Raw genomic sequence first — 21,037 nt, forward strand, 5'->3', positions numbered from 1 at the left:
TCAACTCAATAAATGGTCCACATTTGCAAGGTAAGAATGTGTTTTCTCTAATGTCTCACTGCAGGGGTTTATATATGCTCATTGGATCTAGCTTTTCCATTTTTCTACTAAAGTTCTTAATATGTCTACATACTAGTAACAACTGGATATGTGTTCACTGAGTCTCCATTTATCAAATCAGTAATTCTGTTGATTTGTGCTTATACATTGCAAACCGTGTGGCTGGGTGCAACCAACTTCAAGTTTATAACATCATTTGGTCCTTAGATAACTATGTAATGCTTTTGTTTAAAATAAGATGTATTTGATATTAAAATAGCCACTTCTGGGTACTTTGGGTTTATGAAGTTCTACTTTTATCTACTTAATATTTTATTTTTTATGATTATAGACATGAATCTTATAAATGGCATAGTTTTTATTAATTTTTTTAAAACTATTTTTGGGTTGTAGATGGATACAATACCTTTATTTTATTTAATTATTTTATGTGGTGATGAGAGTCAAACCCAGTAACTCACACATGCCAGGCAAGCACGCTACCACTGAGCCACAACCTCAGTCCAATGGCATATAATTTTACATGTCAATTTATGAATCTGCGTGCTAATCTATAAGTCTTTTAACCAATTAATTTTATTTTTAATGTTTTCATTTTGCCTTTTAATTTTCCTTTCCTATTTTCTACCAGATTTTTATAAATTCTCCATTTCTCTGTTTGCCAGTTACACTTCAGTGACCAGTCTAACTACTTTTTTTATAGGTATGCCTAATTGGAAAAAGCCTCCCACTACCATAACCTTTAAATGCTATGAACTACAATTGCTCTCTCTCTCTCTCTCTCTCACACACACACACACACACACACACACGTGCGTGCGTTCACTAGCTTTTAAGCTACTTCTCAGTTCTTAGTTATACTATAACTTACTGTATAAGTCCTCAGTGGTAATTATTGTCGATTTTTGCTTGACTTTATTGAGATCTGCCATCTTGTTATAAATTCTTTCCTAATACTTCTTGAATTATTTCCTTTCTCCTAAGTTCTCTCGAGCTCATCCTAAATCACATTTGTTCCTTGGGGAGATTAGGATGAGTTTGTAAACATTCTTAGTCTTCACCTAAAAATATCTGTTACTTTCACATTTGAAGCATAGTTTAGCTGGATATAGAATTCTAGACTGGCATTTACACTATTGTTTTCTGGTCTCTGTGGAGACTGTTCAAAGTCCCACCAGTTACTGTTCTTTTGCAAGTAATCAAGTTTTTTCCCCTTAGGCTACTTTAAAATATGTTTCCTTTGTTTTTGTTATTCTGAAGTCTCTACTACTAGCTGTAAATTTATTTCTATTTTAGCCTCCTCAGATCCTAGGGCACTAAATCCGAAAATTCATGCTTTTCATCAGTTCAGTAACATTGTCTATCAGTATCTCATAAAAATTGTCTCTCTCCCTCCCCCTTTATTTCTTCTTTGAAATCTTCCTCTAGCTATAGGCTCATCTTCTTTATATGGTTCCTCTACATTGTTTACCCGCTTTTAATATTACTCATCGTATTTATTTTTACCTGTTGTCTGCCTGTCAAGTTTCCAGTGCATGGACTACAGTTTTTTTGTTTTATGTTTTTTTTTTTTTTTTTTTTTTTTTTTCTAGAAGGTTGGTTTGGTTCCTTCTCAAATCCACCACTGCCTTTTTTTCTGTATAGTTTCCAGTCCCTCCTTTTTCTTGACTCCTCTGGCTTTACTGTTTACTGGTTCATCACTCATCCTCTGCCTTCTTGAGTGTGCTTTGTAATTTCTCATTGTAGGGCTGGTTTTTCTGTGGGAATCCCTTGAAGACTGGGTTCTTTCAATAGGCAGTGCCAAGTTTTATTTTAACTTTCTGGCTTGGGATTTCCCACAACATCTGGCAATGTCAATCAGTTTCCAGAGGTGTGGGCCCAAGTTTGATTTCTCATGGGGAAGACTTGTCAGGCATTTCCCATCTCAAGCCAGGGTCAAGACAAGCTCTCTTCTTGCCTGCCTGGGCTGATGACTGAAAACATGCTCAAAGCTCTTCCTGAGGAAAGTAGCTCTTAGATGGCCTGTATTTGTGTGGGAGACTTGGCTACAAGGTCTCAGTTCTGTGGACTCCACAGATTCCCTTCTGGATTGGTGTCAAAACCCAAGGCTCTTGATGAAACTGGGTCTAGCAAAACAGTTTCTGTAGTGGGGATGACAAAATAATGTAAAATATTTTATTTTCTAACACTCAAACTTGATGTTTAACCTAACCCATTATTTCTCCTCAAAAGAAACCTAATAAATCCATTTCCAAGTGAAATCAACAACTTTCAGATATTTATCTCATTTTATCTCAATCAGATTTTAATATTCCTGCATAACCTCTTAAGAACAGCACTTACGTTCTAGAAGTTATTCCAACCCCGAAGTATAAAAGCATTCGATGTTTCTGCAGCTACACTTTTGCACCAATGTCTATGCTTTATTGGTGGTTGTTCCACCCTGGAGCCTAATGATGTGTCCACATCAGCTCCAGGGTCACATGGTCACATCACTTCTTACTCTTGGTCCTAACTACAGGCCACCTGCAGGATCCAACTCTCTGTCTCACATAAATTTTTCCTGAGGACCCAGGAAAATCAGGCTATTTGCTAAGGCTGAAAATGCAGTGAGCTGCTTCAAGTGGTCCCTGCCATGGCAGCCCAAGGCTGTTACTTATAGTTCTGTTTCCTTTCTCTTCCTGGCTCCTGGGCATTTCTCCATCTCTCTTGCAAGTTCATATAAGCATTTACATCTTCTACTAATATTTTATTGAGCACGTGTAAGTAATTGAACTGGGAGTGTTGCCAAATTAGTTTGGTTTTCGCCATCATCAATTCTCTTGAGGTCAAAAATGAAAGCTAGAAAGAACGTTCTCTGGAGATTAAGCACAATATCCCTTTCTCTCTTGGTGTTTAATTTACAGCCAGTCATTTAACCTCTCTTGGCTTCATTTCCCTTATGTGCAAAATATGGGGTTTGTACTAACCATTCTGTACTAAGCTCTCCTCTAGCTCACAAAAAAATTCCTTTAAAGCTGCCCCAAACCTCTCCAGACAATTTAACAGGCTAAAAGGAGCCAGGCATGGCTGACTGAGAATTTCACTAATGTGAAGCCAGTATTAGGAACAGACTCTTCCCTTTTAATTGATCTGAAAATTTTCCCCTTCCAAACAGTGATGCAACTTTGACAACGAATGCTAAGGGGTTCATCTCCCCAGTGTCCTATCCAGCTCTGTGCAGGCACCTCTAAGCTCCGGATAGTGGAGTTGAGTCCAAGCGTTAAAATACCCCAGAGGCAAAGGTGATAGAATTCTGTCACCAGGGCACACCCACCCTCCCACACAATCACAGTCGATCAAAGATTGGTGATTTTTATATCACAACTGTTATGGTTTAGATGTGAGGTGTCCCCCAAAAGCTCAGGTGTGAGACAATGCAGGAAGGTTATAGGAGAAGTGATGGGGTTAGGAGAGCCTTGATTCCATCAGCAGGTGAAGTCCCCTGATTGGATGAACTGGGTGGTAACTGAAGGCAGGTAGGGTTTGGCTGTAGGAGGTGGGCATCGGAGGTGTGCCTTTGGCTTACATTCATTCGATACCTGCCAGGCAGTCTCTCTCTCTGCTTCCTGACCATCATGGGAGCCTCTTCCCTCTGCCATACTCTTCCACCATGTTGTTCAGCCTCAACTCCCCCAAGGAATGGAGTCAGCTGCCTATGGACTGAGACCTCTGAAACCATGAGCCCCCAAATAAACTTTTCCTCCTCTAAAATTGTTCTTGTCAGGTTTTTTAGTCACAGCAGTGAAAAAGCTGACTAAAACAACACTCTACGGTCCAAATATTCACAAAGGTAGTCAACTACTTAGGCATTTGAGGATTTGCTTATTCACCAGGATACGATGACTGGTCTGGGAAGGAGATAAAGAAAACCTACGTGCTAGAGGTCATGAGGTCATAGGGCTTTGATGAGTGGGGAAACAAAACAGACAAATTTCCTGGAAGGGCAACTGAAAAGGAGACCCTGGGAGCTGAAGGAAGGATATAAAGCTGCTCTTCCCAGGGGAAAATATTTATAGGTCAATAAATCAACCAGAGGTGGCCAGCAATAGGCTCCTCAGCTCAGGCCTCCTGCTGAGCTATCCAGAGGCCTGCACAGACCCAGCTGCAGAACATGAGCATCAGAAATCATGGGGATCAGAGAAACTGAGGGAAATGGGGGTGGGCGACAAAAAGCAAAGGGGCCTGAGAGATGAAGTAAAATACATGAGCATCTGTACCTTTGGGAGAGGGCTTTGCAGAGTGAACCACGTCCCCTGACTTATGCTGAAGCTTTCACTCCTGGAACTTGTGAAGGTGACCTTGCTTGTGAAATAGGGTCACTACAGATGTAATCAAGTTGAGGCGAGGCTCACTTGGTTAGAGTGGGTCCTAAACCCATGATTGGTGCCCTGATGAGGGAAATTTGAATACACACACACCACACAGATGGAAGAAGGAGGTGGAGCCTGGAGTGATGCCAAGGATTGCCGAGGTTACCCGAAACACCTGAAGCTCAGGGGGCAGCACAGGATAGATTCTCCTCGGGACTTCAAAAGGACCCAACCAAGCTACATCTTGATGTTGGACATCCAGTCTCCAGAACTGTGAAGGAATGCATTCCTGTTGGTTTAAGATACCCACACTCCGGTGCTGTCTTACAAGAGCTCTATGAAAATCTAACCAAAGGGACAGAGGGATGGAGTAAGAAGGGTGGAGTAAGGAAAGAGTCACTCTGACAAACTGGGGTGACACTCATCCACTGACAAAGGGACAGGGCCTGTTATGGTTTGGATGTGAAGTGTCCTCCAAAAGCTCACGTGTGATACAAGAAGATTTGAGGAATAATTGGGTCATAGCCTTAACCTAATTTCTTGATGGGATTAACTGAATGGTCACTAGAGGCAGGTGGGGTGTGACTGGAGGAAGTGGTTAACTGGGGGCGTGGCTATGTATATATGTATGTATATGTGTGTGTGTGTATATATATATATATATATTTTGTATCTGGAGAGTGGAGTCTCTCTCTCTCTCTCTCTCTTTCTTTCTCTCTTCCTGATTATCATATGAGCTGCTTCCCTCCACCACAATCTTCCACTATGATGTCCTGCCTCACCTTGAGTCCTGAGGAATGGAGCCGGCCTTCTATGGATCAAGACCTCTGAAACTGTGAGCCCTCAAATAAACTCTTCCTCCTCTGCAGTTGTGCTAGTTGGGTCTTTTAGTCACAGCAGCAAAAAAGCTGACAAAAACAGGGCCACACATACACACAAATACATGCCTAGGGTCAGAGAGACAGACAGACATGAGCAGCCCATTGCAGGATGTCAACAGTGGGAACAACAGAGTACTGCTGTCTCTGTCACCTGAAGTAGGCACAACAGTCAAGGGCAAGAGGGAGCGGAGGCCAGCTGTCCTGATGGCACCCAGCTGAGGGCAAGCTGTCAGAACTATTCCTGGGAGGATGAGAGGCTGACAGAGGAAAGGAGGAGACATAAAAAGAAACCCTTGCAGAGATGACGAGAAGCCACTCTGGGTCTCTGCATACCTTCGGGTAGTCTCAGGTGCACACACCCCGCCCACGCTCTGCCCCAAACCACCCCAGTGCACACTTTGGAATCTCCTATTGGCCAGCTGAGATTTTCTTCAACACCATTTAGTTTTGTCCAGATCTCATACAGCCCAATGGCCCTTGCAAATTCACAGCTAACCAAGGAATAAGAGTTCCCAGCATGGCCCTCATCCTCCCAAGGGCTGCAGGCTCATAACCTGAAAACCCCATGTTCACTTTGTTCCAAGGAAGTTAGAAAACATTTAGGAAAAGGCTGCCCAGGTTATTTTCCAAGGACCAGAAAGCAGCCCATGCTGAAAACACGGACTCCTCACCTGGGCCTGGCACATGTTCTATGGGAGACTGGACGAGATGAGAATGCTTGGCATCTGCCTTCACATTACGCCTCTCTCCTTTGTTCCACTTTAATCTTCGAGTCAGATTTTATACTCAGTTCTTAAGGTAGACATGCTGATCATTTGAAAAATGTTTTGTCCAGAACTATAACATAGACCTGCCTAGACTTGTCTAGTCTCTTTGTGTCCTTCAAGAATAAAGACACCACTGGGTGCAGGGACACACGCCTGTAATCTAGCAACCTGGGAGGCTGAGGCAGGAGGATCGCGAGTTCAAAGCCATACTCAGCAACTTAGCAAGGCCCTAAGCAACTCAGAGAGACCCTGAGAGACCCTACAAAAAAGGGTTGGGAATCTGACTCAGTGGTTAAGTACCCCTGGGTTCAATTCCCAGTACCCAAAACAAAACAAATAAGCAAAAAACAAAACAAACAAACAAACAAACAAACAAAAAAAGGGTAAAGACACCTGCCAGTCACCATGAACATCTTCCTGGAAGATCTTCACCTATTCCCAGAAAAGAACTGAATATCTTCCCCTTTATTAGCCTATCCCCACTCCTTGTCATTCCCATCCTATATCCAGAACCCCTCAACCTCCTGGAGTGGAGAAGACATTGGTCTTTCTGTGGAATGAGCTTCCAGACCTGGATTCAATCACAGATGAAACCATTATTCTACACCAGGGATTCCCAGGGCCTGCACTTGGTGAGTTTCAATCAACACTTTCTGAAATAATAAAGACTCACTTCAGGATACACATCCTCCTGGAAGTCTCCCATGTCCACCCAGGTACACCCAGCCACTATGTACAGACCATCCCCGATTCCCTATTCATTTCTATAGCACCGTGTTCTTCCCGATACTTCTCAGCTCTGTGTGTTCTGACTCTGCTTCCCTAAGAGCAGGAACTTACTCCCTTTGCAGGAAGGTTATTAAGAAATACCAGGGCAGTGCGCTGCAGAGGACAGTCATGCCATGGTCCTGACTGCACCAAGGTCCCATGTAAATCCTTATTAGCACTCAAGTCTGCCTGCAGGTCTCTGGTAAACTTCATTCCCGCCTGCATTTATTCTCGATGCTGTCAAAATGAAAAAAATTCTGGGGATAAGTTACACCCATCCATCAGGAGGGGAACATTCCTCAATATCCTTTGCCCTGAGTTGCCTGCTGGGGGTCAGTGCCAAGGCCCACATCAGATTCATATGAGATGAATGGGCACCTTTTATGCTCTGTCTGGGCACTTGGACAGGCTCTATTTTAGGGAGGCCATCCCCTTTTGAGGGGACAGCCAGTCCATGGACAATATTAGTGACCAACATTACTCCTTCCCATTTTGGAGATTAAAAAACTAGAGCTTGGGAAGTTTCAGTGATTGGCCAGGGGGAGGCTCAGCTGGGAGGACCAGTGGCCCAGATGCCAAGTTCGAGTTCCCAATCACAGAATCAACAGATGTCATGCTGAATCTGTTTGCAATTAGGATCCTATTTTCATTTTCTACCTGGTTAGCCTTGGAGACCCTCACTCTATGCTATATCTATCCACCACAATATATGCATGTAAACACACACACACACACACACACACACACACGTGCACACACTCCAAGGGCTCCAGAATAAACCTGAAACACACCCAGCCTATTTGCTTATCAGTCCTCACGTCCTACATGAATCGGGAAACTAACACTTCGTAAACAGAGAGCAACAAGCATCATCTCCATGGCAACCCTGTGCACTCTGCTGATGACTCTGCTGGCTCGTGCCAAGAAATCCTTGTTCAGCACTTCACCACAGCCTGTTACAAACAGCAGGGGCAGCCTGGTAAGTACAAGGCAAGGGAGGCACGGGTTTCCCTACCCTGTTATTTAGAATCCACTTGAGATCACTTATAATTGCAACCTGTGCTCACGTGGGGAATGTCAAGAACTGCCCTTGGTCTCAGCATGGACAAGACCAGCTCTCCAAGGACAGGCAACACAATGCACTGTGTCTATTTGGGCTGAGCCAGAACACAGGAGGCCACCAGACGGTCAAGACCAGCTCCGTGCCACCCTGGTGTTCTGAAATTACCCACTTCCCACAAACATTCCAAAGTCCTGATTTTACAGAACACAGGCTGCATTACACATGCATTTAAACTACGGCCTTGGAACAGAAGAGCAAATAGTTTCTAGGCTAAATGCAGGTTTTTGTAAGTAGTGTAATAATCATCAACTGTGCCTATGTATGTATGTATGCTTACTACATGTCTAACCTAGAAAATTCCTATTCAACATCCACCCATGTGTTAGCCCAGTGCCATTACTGGAGTCCTGAAGCTGGCTTTAGTCCTAACAGTGACAATACTTTGGTATATGGAAACCTACAGGGAACTTTTCATCTGCCAATCACAGCATCCTTACTGGTCATTTTATCTTCTATACAAGACTTTTTTGCTCTGGGATCTTCCCCCTCCTGTCACCTCACCCCATTCCTGTCTTCCTTCACCCTATCCTACCTACCGACTACCATCATGCCCTGGTATCTCCCGGGGATTGGGTCTAGGATGCACCCTTGGATACCAGAATCCATGATGCTCAAGTCTCTCATACAAAATGACCTAGTATTTGCCTCTAAACTATGCACAGCCTTCCATGTACTTTAAAATCACCTCTAGATCATTTCTAATGCAATGTAAATGTTATGTTAATAATTGTTATACTTCATTATTTAGAGAATGACAAGGGGGGAAAGTCTGTTCATGTTCAGTGCCGGATGCAACTTTTGCTTTTTGGTACTGGGAATTGAACCCAGGGGCACTCGACCACTGAGCCACATTCCCAGCCCAATTTTTTTTTGTATTTTATTTAGAGACAGGGTCTCACTGAGTTGCTTAGCGTTTTGCTTTTGCTGAGGCTGGCTTTGAACTCACCATCCTCCTGCCTCAGCCTCCCTTTAAAAATATTTTTGGTCATAGTTGACTGAATCTACAAATGCAGAGCCTGCAGATAGCGGTGCCGACTGTGTATGCTACTTGCTGAATACTGGCACAATGCATGTGCATGAGATCACTTTTTACAGCTAATTCTCAGACTCTACTTGCTGGGGCCAACATAAAGTTGTTGTGTCACCAGCAGAAACTGGCCTGCAGGTCAGTTTCACCTGCCTGTGGTTTATAGGTGCATATGCATCATAAAGGATAACTAAAGAAATGGCTAATATTGTCTGTTCAGCTATTCTAAATTTACATAGCTGATTTAAGCTATATGTGGCCAAGCAATGATATTCCCAGAGGTTTTTGAGAAAAAAGTGCAGAAGTATGAGTCTGGCATTGCCAGGCCAACTCCTGTCACTGGTGGTAGCAATGATAGGAAGGGACATGAAGTAAAAGGAAGAGGAGAATGAGCTCCCTTTTCTGCAAGAGCCATAATCCCTGAGGACTGAAGATCATACTACAGACCCAGAGAATGAGGTTGCAAGGGGGAAGGCTGGGTCCCTTGAGACTACTGGGAGCAGCTTCCTGTGGATCCTGTTCCCCTGGGGTTGCTGAGGTCCTGACACTTGCAAACTGATGGACCCCCAATAATCAGGATGGTAATGTTCACAAATGACACCAGCATCAGTCACTGCTGCTGGGTGCTTATGTGAACTAATAACCAAGGTCTTTCATTCTTTCTAGGGCTAGGGATTCCCACCTGGAGACTGAGCCAGAGTAGTATACTGCCAGAGGCCTGGCCCCAGGACACGATGGCAATGCCACCCTCCACCCAGGCCCATCTTTTTGCAAAGTCAATGCTGCACTATACTAAAGTACACTGCTACTGCAAGGAAGCACACCCCAGCATTCTGGGTTCTTAGTTTTCTCTTTGTACTTCCTTTTTATAAGCAGGCACGTGTTTGCACATGCGTACACACACCTACGTGACAGACAGGTTGCCTTCTGCAGTCAGTGTTCCTGTGCCCTGGAGAGGTCCCAGGCAAACCTCCAAACTCTGATCAGAACTCCTCTCAGAACTGCAAACACTGAAGTGCATGGACCCTTTAACCCAGGCCCTTTAACCCAGGCCCTCCCGGGTTAACAGAACAAAAAGTCAGGAAGCTGTCAAGCCCTAACAAAAAGAACTCATCAGAAAGAACCTCCTTTTTTTTTTTTTTTGCGTTATAACTTTATTTTTATTTTTAAATTTATTTATTTATTTTTTTTATTATTGCAAACAAATGGGATACATGTTGTTTCTCTGTTTGTACATGGCGTAAAGGCATACCATTTGTGTAATCATAAATTTACATAGGGTAATGTTGTTTGATTCACTCTGCTATTTTTTCCCCTTCCCCCCCCACCCCTCCCACCCCTCTTTTCCCTCTATACAGTCCTTCCTTCCTCCATTCTTGCCCCCCTCCCTAACCCTAACTCTAACCCTAACACTAACCCCTCCCACCCCCCATTATGTGTCATCATCCACTTATTAGCGATATCATTCTTCCTTTGGTTTTTTGAGATTGGCTTATCTCACTTAGCATGATACTCTCCAGTTTCATCCATTTGCCTGCAAATGCCATAATTTTATCATTCTTTATGGCTGAGTAATATTCCATTGTATATATATACCACAGTTTCTTTATCCATTCATCAATTGAAGGACATCTAGGTTGGTTCCACAATCTGGCTATTGTGAACTGAGCAGCTATGAACATTGACGTGGCTGTATCTCTGTAATATGCTGATTTTAAGTCCTTTGGGTATAGGTCAAGGAGTGGGACAGCTGAGTCAAATGGTGGTTCCATTCCAAGTTTTCTAAGGAGTCTCCACACTGCTTTCCAGAGTGGCTGCACTAATTTGCAGCCCCACCAGCAATGTATGAGTGTACCTTTCTCCCCACATCCTCGCCAACACCTGTTGTTGCTTGTATTCTTGATAATCGCCATTCTAATTGGGGTGAGATGGAATCTTAGGGTGGTTTTGATTTGCATTTCTCTTATTACTAGAGATGTTGAACATTTTTCCATATGTTTGTTGATTGCTTGTAGATCTTCTGTGAAGTGTCTATTCGTTTCCTTAGCCCATTTGTTGATTGGATTATTTGCATTCTTGGTGTAGAGTTTTTTGAGTTCTTTATAGATTCTGGAGATTAGCGCTCTACCTGAAGTATGATTGGCAAAGATTTTCTCCCACTCTGTAGGCTCTTTCTTCACATTGCTGATAGTTTCCTTTGCTGAGAGAAAGCTTTTTAGTTTGAATCTATCCCAGTTATTAATTCTTGCTTTTATTTCTTGTGCTATGGGAGTCCTGTTGAGGAAGTCTGGTCCTAAGCCGACATGTTGAAGCTCTGGACTTACTTTTTCTTCTATAAGATGCAAGGTCTCTGGTCTGATTCCGAGATCCTTAATCCATTTTGAGTTTAGTTTTGTGCATGGTGAGAGATATGGGTTTAGTTTCATTCTGTTGCATATGGATTTCCAATTCTCCCAGCACCATTTGTTGAAGAGGCTATCTTTTCTCCATTGCATATTTTTGGCCCCTTTATCTAGTATGAGAAAATTGTATTTATTTGGGTTTGTGTCCGTGTCCTCTATTCTGTACCATTGATCCACCTTTCTATTTTGGTACCAATACCATGCCATTTTTGTTACTATTGCTTTGTAGTAGAGTTGAAGATCTGGTATTGCGATACCCCCTGCTTCACTCAGAAAGAACCTCCTTCTAAGCTTGAGTATTTGGTGCTCAAATACCAAAAAGGGAGGTGAAAGAATCCCACCCGAAGGCTATGAATTTGTCTTATAATGGTGTGGAGCTATCAGCTAGATGAGAATCAAAATGTCTATTAAATTTTAGCCCAAAGTAATTTCTTCACCTCAATAAGCAAATGCATTCTCCACTTAAATGTAGTTAAATGAATCCACTGCATTGCCCTCCAGGTCAGACACCTTCAAGACCTATCAGTAAAATACAAATTTGTCCTGCACCCTAAAGGATTGTGCATGGTGAAGCAGGCTGACCAGACTCTCTGTGAGGTTGGAATGTTCTAGATCTGTGCTGCCTGGAGGGGTGGGGAGTGGTCTAGCCATATCACAATGCAGCTGCCATAACTGAGAAGCTGAATTCTTAATTTTACTCTGACTGCCAAGCTTAAGAACCTTTTCCAGGTTCAGGAAACATTTATTTACCTCCCCTCTTCACCAGGCTATGTTGGCACTTGGGACCCCCACCTTTCCTCCTAGCTCCCCACCTCCTGATTCCTTCCCTTGGGCTACTCACAAAATGAGATTTTATAATAACTAATCATTTTCCCTTAGGATGCCAGCTCTCCTCAGTCCTGCAACCTCCTCGCTGCAGGGACCACACTGACCGCCACTGTGCCCCAGGATCTTGTGCAGAGTTGACAGCATGGATCGACCAGTAAATACGTGTGGACCATCAGCACTGTGGGTGAAGTCAGGCTCTTGGGAGATGAGTTGAGAACCTACCCAACAAAAACTATCCTTCTTCCTTGGAAATGTGGTTCTGAGGCCCACGGTGCTCAACAAGCTCTATGATCACAGTTTGTGGGTTGGCAAGAATGCTGGCCAAGGCTCACATAGATAAAGAGCAGATGGACTGGGTGGGTTGGGGCTCCCTCTTCTAATAAAACACCCCCGCCTACACAGCTGGGTCTGCTAGGCGGGCCATGGCCACCCAGCAAGGACTGCACGGGTTGCTGTGTTTACCCCAAGGAGCATCCCAGAGTGCAAAATCCTCCTTCAGAAGTCTCAAAGGTCAGAGACCAACCCAACCTTGACCCCGCATGGTGGGCAGAGCTCTGCCTCTTCTTGATTCAGAACAACTGGCCTGGGCTGAGGATGTAGCTCAGTGGTAGTGTGTTTGTCTGGCATGTGTGAGGCCCTGGGTTCAATCCCCAGCACCACAAATGCACACACATATGCACAACTGATCTTATGCAGACAGTATGCCCTGGGGAGCAGCTGGGGAGCAACTGTGAGGTGCTATGGTGTGGGTGTATGTCCCCCCCAAATTTCAGGTGTTGAAAAGTTAACTCCCAAATTCATATAGGGATGGTATTTGGAAATAGGCCCTTATGGAGGTAGTAGAGTTGTCATTGCTCTAACTCCCAGGAGACCACAGCCTTAGTGGTTTCTCAGTCCTCTCAGAGTAAACAGGTCCCTGAAGCAAAACAGGGGCTTCTTAAGGCACAGAAGACTGGGAAACTACTGTGGATCTCAGCACTGCCCTATGGATAACAGAGAAAGAAAGTGGCTGTTCTGACATTGTTACAGACTGAATGTTTGTGTCCCTTCAGGTCCAGAAGGTGCTGCCCTAGGCTTCACTGGTGGTACTTGCAGGTGGTGGGGTCTTAGGGAGATAGGAGGGTTCAGATGAGGTCATAAGCATGGGTCCCCATGATGGCTTTAGTGTCCTTCTGGAACTCTCTCTGTTCGCCAGATGAGGATTCAGTGAGAATTCCTCTGTAAGGTAGGAAGGGAGCCCTCACCAAGAGCTAGCCAGGAGAGTACCTTGATCTCAGACTTCTGAGCTTTAGAACAGTGAGAAAATTAGTGTGGAATTCTGTCGTAGAAGCCCAAGATGACTGAGACAAATTGCAAGTACATGGTGACCAGGTACAAGTTAAAAGAGGAGTTGCTTCCTCAGATAATTGTCCTGCATCTGTCCAACTGGGTCTACCTTGTTCTCTCAACTCTACAAACCTACAAGGCCTATCTACGAGGCATGTCAGGGAGCAAGATACCAACAGCAAATCTCTGGAAAAGGCTGAGGCAACAAGGGAGGCAGGATCCACCCAGCAGCTTGGAGGAGGACCACCCACCTCTGGACTACTTCATTGAGAAAAATAAATGCAGAGGGCAGATGCATTTCCATAGGCTACTTAGTGGCAAAGACAAAAGACCAGTTCCTAAGGCTCTACTCCAGCCCCTCAAGGTCCCCAGGGCCTCTTCATCCACTGCAGACCACCATCTGCCTATACTCTCCTTCCTTCCTGTTTCTTCCCACCTTTGGGCTTCTGACTAGCCATCAGACCCCAATACTCCACATCCCACAGGAATCAAGGTGGGCATTCCACCTGCCCACCAACAGGGGGCAGCACTGGGCCAGGACACACACCACCCAAGCTTGAGTAGAAAGTGCAAATCAACTGTCCACATGATAGTCTGGAAAACACGAAAAGAGCATCTGCCCTTCCCAAGCTTACCTTTCAGAGTAGGGATAGGGCTGTCTTGTCCATCAAGTTGTCCCAAAGGGTCATTGGGATCTGGAACCTCCACTTCACCTGGGAAAGAGGACACAGAGCGTTAGTTCCTTAAACACACTTCCACTTCAGGGGCCTTAATGTGTTTCACAGGCAAAGACAAAGAAAGGTATTCAAGCAAAATCGCCCACCTGTGGTTTGCAGAAAATGTAGAGGGATAAGACATGATGCTAAATTCTATGAGGCTTTTATAGTACCATGTTTGATACAGAAGTAAAAGGAATTTCTAGGCTTATCCCAAGAACAGCACAAGCAGAATGAAGCCCTTAGTGTGGCCCAGGGAGAGAGAAGGAAACGAAGAAATGAACATACAGCCCTCCAGATGGAGTTTCCTGGTAATTAGGGGATAAATTCAGAATTGGAGACTTTCCCAAGCAACCCATTCCCCTCCCCACCCCCAGACCCACCCAGTAAGGATGGATCCCACAAGTGACAATGACAATCTAACCCCTCCTCTGATGTGCACAACCACCCACCCACTCCACGGAGACCAGTAAGTGTGTCTCCAACCACCCCAAATGCACCCAAACACTAGGACAAGCATGGATTTAGTTGGCTCCAGATTAAACACTTAGCTTCAAACACCGAGAGTGAGGTGTCTACAGTCCCCGAGTCCCAGGGGAAGGGTGGGCAGGTGTGGCTGATGCCCCAGGAAGCTGCCAGGAGCCCTCACGTGGGCTCTCCTCCCTATCCCAATGGGCCCCTACCATTCACACTTACTTCCAGGTTTTACCCAGCACCTTGGCCTTGATAGGGTCCCACTGGTTGGGGATGGGAAGAAAGGTAAAGTCAGGGGTGACTCCACAACACCCAGGATGGACCTGGGTTTACGCTATGAAAAGCCCATCAGAGAGTAGTAGACACACATAACTAGTATTCTGTCTTAAAAGTGGAGGGGATTCTCACACATGCTCAGCAGAGATGACCCTTTAAGACAGAGCTGGGCACTAAAGGACAGAGAGTCTCTGATTCCACTGAAGTATCCAGAGCAGTCGAATCCACAGAGATGGAAGGCAGGGGATGGTGGCTGCCAGGGGCTGGCCGACAGGAATGGGGAGCTGTTTAATGGGGCCAGAGTCTCATTTGGGGAAGAGGAAATGTTTGTGGAGATGGGCAGTGGAGATGGCTGCACAAAATTGTGCCCTTGAACATGGTTCACACAGCAAATTTTATGGCATGTGTATTTACCACAATTTTTCCAAAGTGTTTCAAACACAGCTCATCATTCTATAATGGGTGATTCCATTAGGTGAGTAAATGAGAGTCGATAAAACTACCTGGGCACTTTGAGATGCCTCTTTAAGAGGAGGATTTGCTGGAAAAGCTTGGGCATGACCATGAGGTCAAGCGATCCTCAGACAGAACCAGGAAGGCAAAACCTCACACAGTCTGGCTAAATAAGTTATCTCTAGGCTAGTCCTCCGTGCCCTCCATGCTGCTAGTCCCTGCCCCATGGGGACTCACGAAGGCCTGCAGCACCCTCCCCACCTGAGGGGCAGAGCAGGACTCGCTTCCATCCTTCCCATCACTTCGGGCCCAAACTTCCCCCAGGGGTCATCTTCAATAAAACATCCTGACCCTCCATTCTACAAATCTTCCCCCAAACCCTGCACCTCTTCAAGGGCAATCTTACCTCTTTCCCCAGATTAAAAGTTGCGTACTTAAATCCTACAATAGCTTGAGGAAATAGGTGCTGCGTTCAGGGGAAAGGGCAAGTGGTCCTGGTCATTAAAATCAAGACAGAAGTAAATAAGCTATTGGAGGCAACCAGTGAATTTCTGCCGAAGAAATAAGGACTTGAATTTAAAGTTTTAAATTGGCATATTACACACACTGGCACTCGGCACTGTTTAAAAATGTAGAAAGACCACATAAACTCAAACTCACTTGCACTATGTACACACAGGTTGAAAAGGGGCATAAATGTACTAACTGCTTAGAAATTGACAAATGGTGTGAGACAGTCAAATAAATATACACCCCAAAGAAAAATAAGCTCCAGTGTCTCAATTCCACTGTGGAACAGATCCAGGTGCTTCTCAGGTGACTTCTAATTTGGGAATGGAGGGCATTTTTCCTCGTGGACACTCCTTGTAGATGAGGCGGAGGTGATTCAAAGGCTGCTTTTATTCTTAGCAGGTGCAATCCCCGCGCACACACAAGCAAAGCCATCCCTATCAATGCTGGGAGTCTCCAGGAGGGAGTTCTGCTGCTTGCTACAAAGCTTTGCGGTCTGATTTTGGTTGTGTGCAGCCTTGGGTGCTATCCCAAGTCAAATTATTTTTGGTAATCTGAGCAAAGGAGTGTATCACCCATATATGTGGAAAAACGGGTTGAGTTCCAAGTTGATTCCAGAGCCCCTCAGGTTTGGGACTTAGATATGACAAGGCTGAGTGTGGTTTCCTCTGCAAGTCAGAGGAATGACTTGTGTTCAGGGTGTGCAATCACCAAGATCCTTAGGGCAGACACCACACCCTCAGTTCCAACAAAACTAGACTCTGTTATTATTTGCCCACTGAAAAATAAAAACATCTCACATCTTGAATATCAGAAGGGTGAGTACAGTACAAGAAGATATTTCCAGACAGAAAAGAGACACATAACTTTTATTACAACATATTCTTATAACTGCTTATTTTTATTACAACATATTGTTATAACTGCCTATTTTTATTAGTTATGGTTATTTTCTTACTGTGCCTAATTAATAAGCTGAACTTTATCACAGGTAGGTACAAACAGGAAAAACATACCATATGTCGAATCTCGTACTAGCTAACCATCCCTAAAGGAATTCACTGGAGGTCTTGGAAAAGTGTCCTCCTCACATGGAGTGGGGGATTGGCTTACTTCATCTGGCATGACAGTCTCCAGAGTCATTCATCTACTGGCAACTTTCATAAGGCCACTCTTCTTTATGGCTGAGTAATATTCTGTTATGTATATATACATTTTCTTTACCCATTCATCTGTTGAAGGGCACATAAGGTGGTTCCATGGCTTAGCTATTGTGAATTGAGCTGCTGTAATAACTGATGTGGCTGCAACACATCAGTTATTTTATGTCCTCTGAGTATAAACCAAGGAGAGGGATAACTGGGTTAAATGTGGTTCCATTCCTAGTTTTCTAAAGAATCCCCGTACTGCTTTCCATAGTGGTTGCACTAATTTGCAGTCCCACCAGCAATGTATGAGTGTGCCCTTTTCCCCACATCCTTGCCAACATTCACTGTTAACTTTATTCTTGGTAATTGCCATTCTGACCAATAAGGTGAAACCTCAGTGTAGTTTTAATTTGCATTTCTCTAATTGCTAGAGATGTTGAACAGCTTTTCATATATTTGTCAACCATTCATATTCCTTCTTTTGAGAAGTGTCTGTTTAGTTCCTTTGCCTATTTATTGATTGGGTTATTTGTCTTTTTGGTGTTAAGCTTTTTGAGTTCTTTGTATATCCTGGAAGTTAACATCTTATGCGAAATGCAGGTGGCAAAGGCCTTCTCCCACATTTGCAGGCTCTCTCTTCACACTCTTGATTGTTTCCTTTTAAGTGAAGAATCTTTTTAGTTTGATACCATTCCATTTATTGATTTTTAAATTTTGCCTCTTGCACTTTAGGAGTCTTGTTAAGGAAAAGTTCCTAAGCAGACATGCAGAAGTGTTGGGCTTACATCTTTTCTAGTAGGTACAGATGGTGATATCAGTTCTTAAGCAGGGACTTACGGCCTATTCCAGGAAGCACTTTATAAATGCCCACCATATTCAGGACTGAATTAATTGGTGTCTGTGGAATGACAGTGGAAAGGATTCATTGCTGGTACTGATGATGTTTGTCAGCAATCAGTCTTACATCCAGGCATATAATAATTGGAAGTACAAGCCCCACTCCAGTGTATGATTTTTTAATAAACAGACACTGCAAACCAATCAAGCAAGATTCTTAAGGAAACTTTTCAATGTGAACCTCTCATGTGGCATCTTGACTGATGAAATCAACAGGAGAAATTAACAACAGCAACCTGGCAAGAGGGTATATCCTGATTCTCAGACTCACTCTTTAATAACATAATCATCTCACTCTCACTATCCAGCAAGAATTTATCAAGGAAGTTCAACCTATGCCCTCGGACCTGAGTCCATGTTGTTATTCTGGTTTTGATTTGTGTTTCTTTTTAAAATGTTTTGTTGTTCAACTTTTCATCTATTCATCTCTTCACCTGTTGATCTGAACTAGTGTACTCCCCGTCATGTAATTAGATGCAGTTTTCAGAAGGAACATTTGGAAAACTTCAAAGCAGTCTCCTTTTAATTAGTAAGGGGATTTTGTTTGTCAAAGCTTGGCATTCTCAAATTCGGTTGTCCCAAGAAAAGGTATGATTTCCAGGATGTGCAAGAAAGAGCTCAGGTCAGGAGGGTGACCCTGCAGCAAACCAGGAGACTCTTGTCAAGTGAGGATAGATCCCTGATAATAAACAGTGCTGCTGGGAAGCAGCAGGTCCATCTGTCTACCTGTACCTGGAAGTACCAATCAGGTGTTCCAGAACAATTATTTACCTCAGCCACATGTCAAATCAAAACCAGCCATGATGCTAAAAATGCAAGGGTTCAGGGAAAAAATTAATAATTGTAGCAGAGTAGCATATAAAGTCCTGAAAACGTGGATCCATGAGTCTGGGAACTGGGCCAGGTAAAGTGTGTCAGTACTAAAGAGACCTGATAATGTTTCAGGAAATACTCCCATTAAAATGTTATTCTGCATATGTTTAAATTGCCAGCTAGAAACCCACGCAGCATTGGAGGTGAGTTGCCAGTATCTAATTGGCAGTGATCTTAACAGTTTGTAATTTTTTATTTTCATTATGTCTAACTTTGAGTTGAGTAAATATTAGCCTCTGGGTCTATATTCCTTAAAGAGCCATCTTGACTCTGCTTTGGAAATATAAAATGAAATTCAACAACTCAAACATGGAGTAACCAGTGCCCCCTGCCGGTTTAATCTTGGCTTTGATCCCGCTGCTACAGCAAACATATTAAAGCTTCGACGAATCTATGCACCAGCCAACTCCCTCCAAAATTGCCCTCATAACACTTTTCTACCTTCTGCCTCTGACAGCCCCAGAGTCCCCAACAAAAGCCTACTGTCAGGGTCCAAGTGAATATTTGGCTGAAGGGGGAGAGCAGCCCCTAGGGCAGCTGAATTGGAGTCTTTCATGGATTTTCCCTTTTCCAACCTCTACAGCGCAGGCAGCTAACTGCAGAAGGCCTGGCCATGTAACTCCCCTCCCCCTCGCCACCCCCACTCCTCCCTGCAGCTGGAAAGGTGAGTCCCTCTTTGCTGTGACAGCAGGCTCTGAGGCCTGCCTTTTCCAACGTGGCTGCTTATTTCTGCACCAAAACCAACAGCCAAAAATACACAAATGCTAGGTAAATACTCCAACTTCATTGCATCTTTTCATTTGGTTTCATGGAAGATTCTTTTGAATATCAAATGTTTCCACTACATAGTGTCCTTCTTGCACCTTGAAGCTCTGGAAGGTTTTCAATTAATTAAAGGTGGTAAGAAAGAAAGATGTTTAAAAAAAAAAAAAAAACCTAAAAGAAAAGAATTAAACTGCACTCTCCTATGGCAATGAAGGAAGGTTCCTCAATTTCCTTTAGTGGGGGTCTTGAGGCCCCAGTTACACATACTGTCCCTCTCAATATGGCCCAGCTGAGGGCACTGGGATGCACCAGCAAAATCTTAGCATAGAATGAATGAAATCCAGAGAGACGGGGTTCTGGAGGTCTGCAGCAGCCTCCAGCACCAAGGATCTCTGTCATGGCCCTTGTAGCTAGAGGCTGCTGTCCTCCCCAGAGGGTTCCTCCCGTTGGTAGGTTCAAAACTCTTTAGCAGCAATCACTTTAGAGTTCAGGAAACAATCAGGGACGAACACCTGATATCACAGTGATTTTTTAACATCAAGGGGCTTCTGCAGAGTTTCTCAGAGAACCGTAACAAAGCACTGCAGACTGGGTAACTTAAGCCACAGATATCAATTCTCTCACAGTTTTGGAGGCCCAAGTCCAGGATCAAGATGTCAGGAGGGGATGGTTCCCTCTGAGGGTAAGGGTGGATCTGTTCCAGGCCTCTCCGACTTGCAGGTGGCTGTCTTCTCCTGTTCTTTCTCAATATCATCTTCCCTCTATTCCTGTCTGTCCCTGTGTCCAAATTTCTTCTTAAAGGACACTGGTCAAGAGGATCACAAGTTCAAAGCCAGCCTCAGCAAAAGTGAGGTGCCAAGCAACTCAGTGAGACCCTGTCTCTAAGTAAAATACAAAATAGGGCTGGGGATGTGGCACTATGGTCTAGTGCTTCTGAGTTCAATCCCCAATACCAAAAAAAAAAAAAAAAAAAAAAGACACTGGTCATATGGCCCACCCCAGTGACCTTGCTTCAACTTGTAAAGACCCTATTTCCAAATAAGGTCACATTTTGAGACACAGAGGTGAGGACTCCAACATATCTTTTTTTTTCCCCCCAGGGGGCGAGAAACAGGACACAATTCATAGTGTAACAAACATAGCTATTTATCTTTAAAATGCCTTCATAGGCTCTGAGGGACAGAGAATATCTCCATGAGAAAGAATAACAGGTTATGTGGATGGATTAGAAAAGTCAAAGGGACTGGATTTTCCTCATGCCAGGGGAAGTGCCAACAACCTGCTAGTGACCCCAGCACCCTCAAACTCCCTTTCTGACACCAACGTCTGACTGATGGGCGATGTCCCCACCCGATGCCTCAGACATCAGCCGAGGTGTGTCTGTCCTTCAA

General features: G+C 44.1%; 1 protein-coding gene across 2 annotated transcripts in view; it reads right to left on the reverse strand.

Annotated features, from left to right (window-relative positions):
- Window positions 1–21,037, reverse strand: part of Ror2 (receptor tyrosine kinase like orphan receptor 2) — a 208,142-nt gene that overhangs the window by 28,698 nt on the left and 158,407 nt on the right. For both annotated transcript variants that reach the window (XR_007105191.1, XM_047526517.1), the window contains exon 2: window positions 14,170–14,247. Coding sequence is in view for 1 of the 2 variants with exons in the window: in XM_047526517.1 (XP_047382473.1) it covers window positions 14,170–14,247 (78 nt within the window). In the remaining variant the exon portion in view is untranslated. The remainder of the gene's footprint in view (window positions 1–14,169; window positions 14,248–21,037) is intronic.

Source organism: Sciurus carolinensis, chromosome 15 (assembly GCF_902686445.1).
Source record: "Sciurus carolinensis chromosome 15, mSciCar1.2, whole genome shotgun sequence".
Taxonomy (NCBI): domain Eukaryota; kingdom Metazoa; phylum Chordata; class Mammalia; order Rodentia; family Sciuridae; genus Sciurus; species Sciurus carolinensis.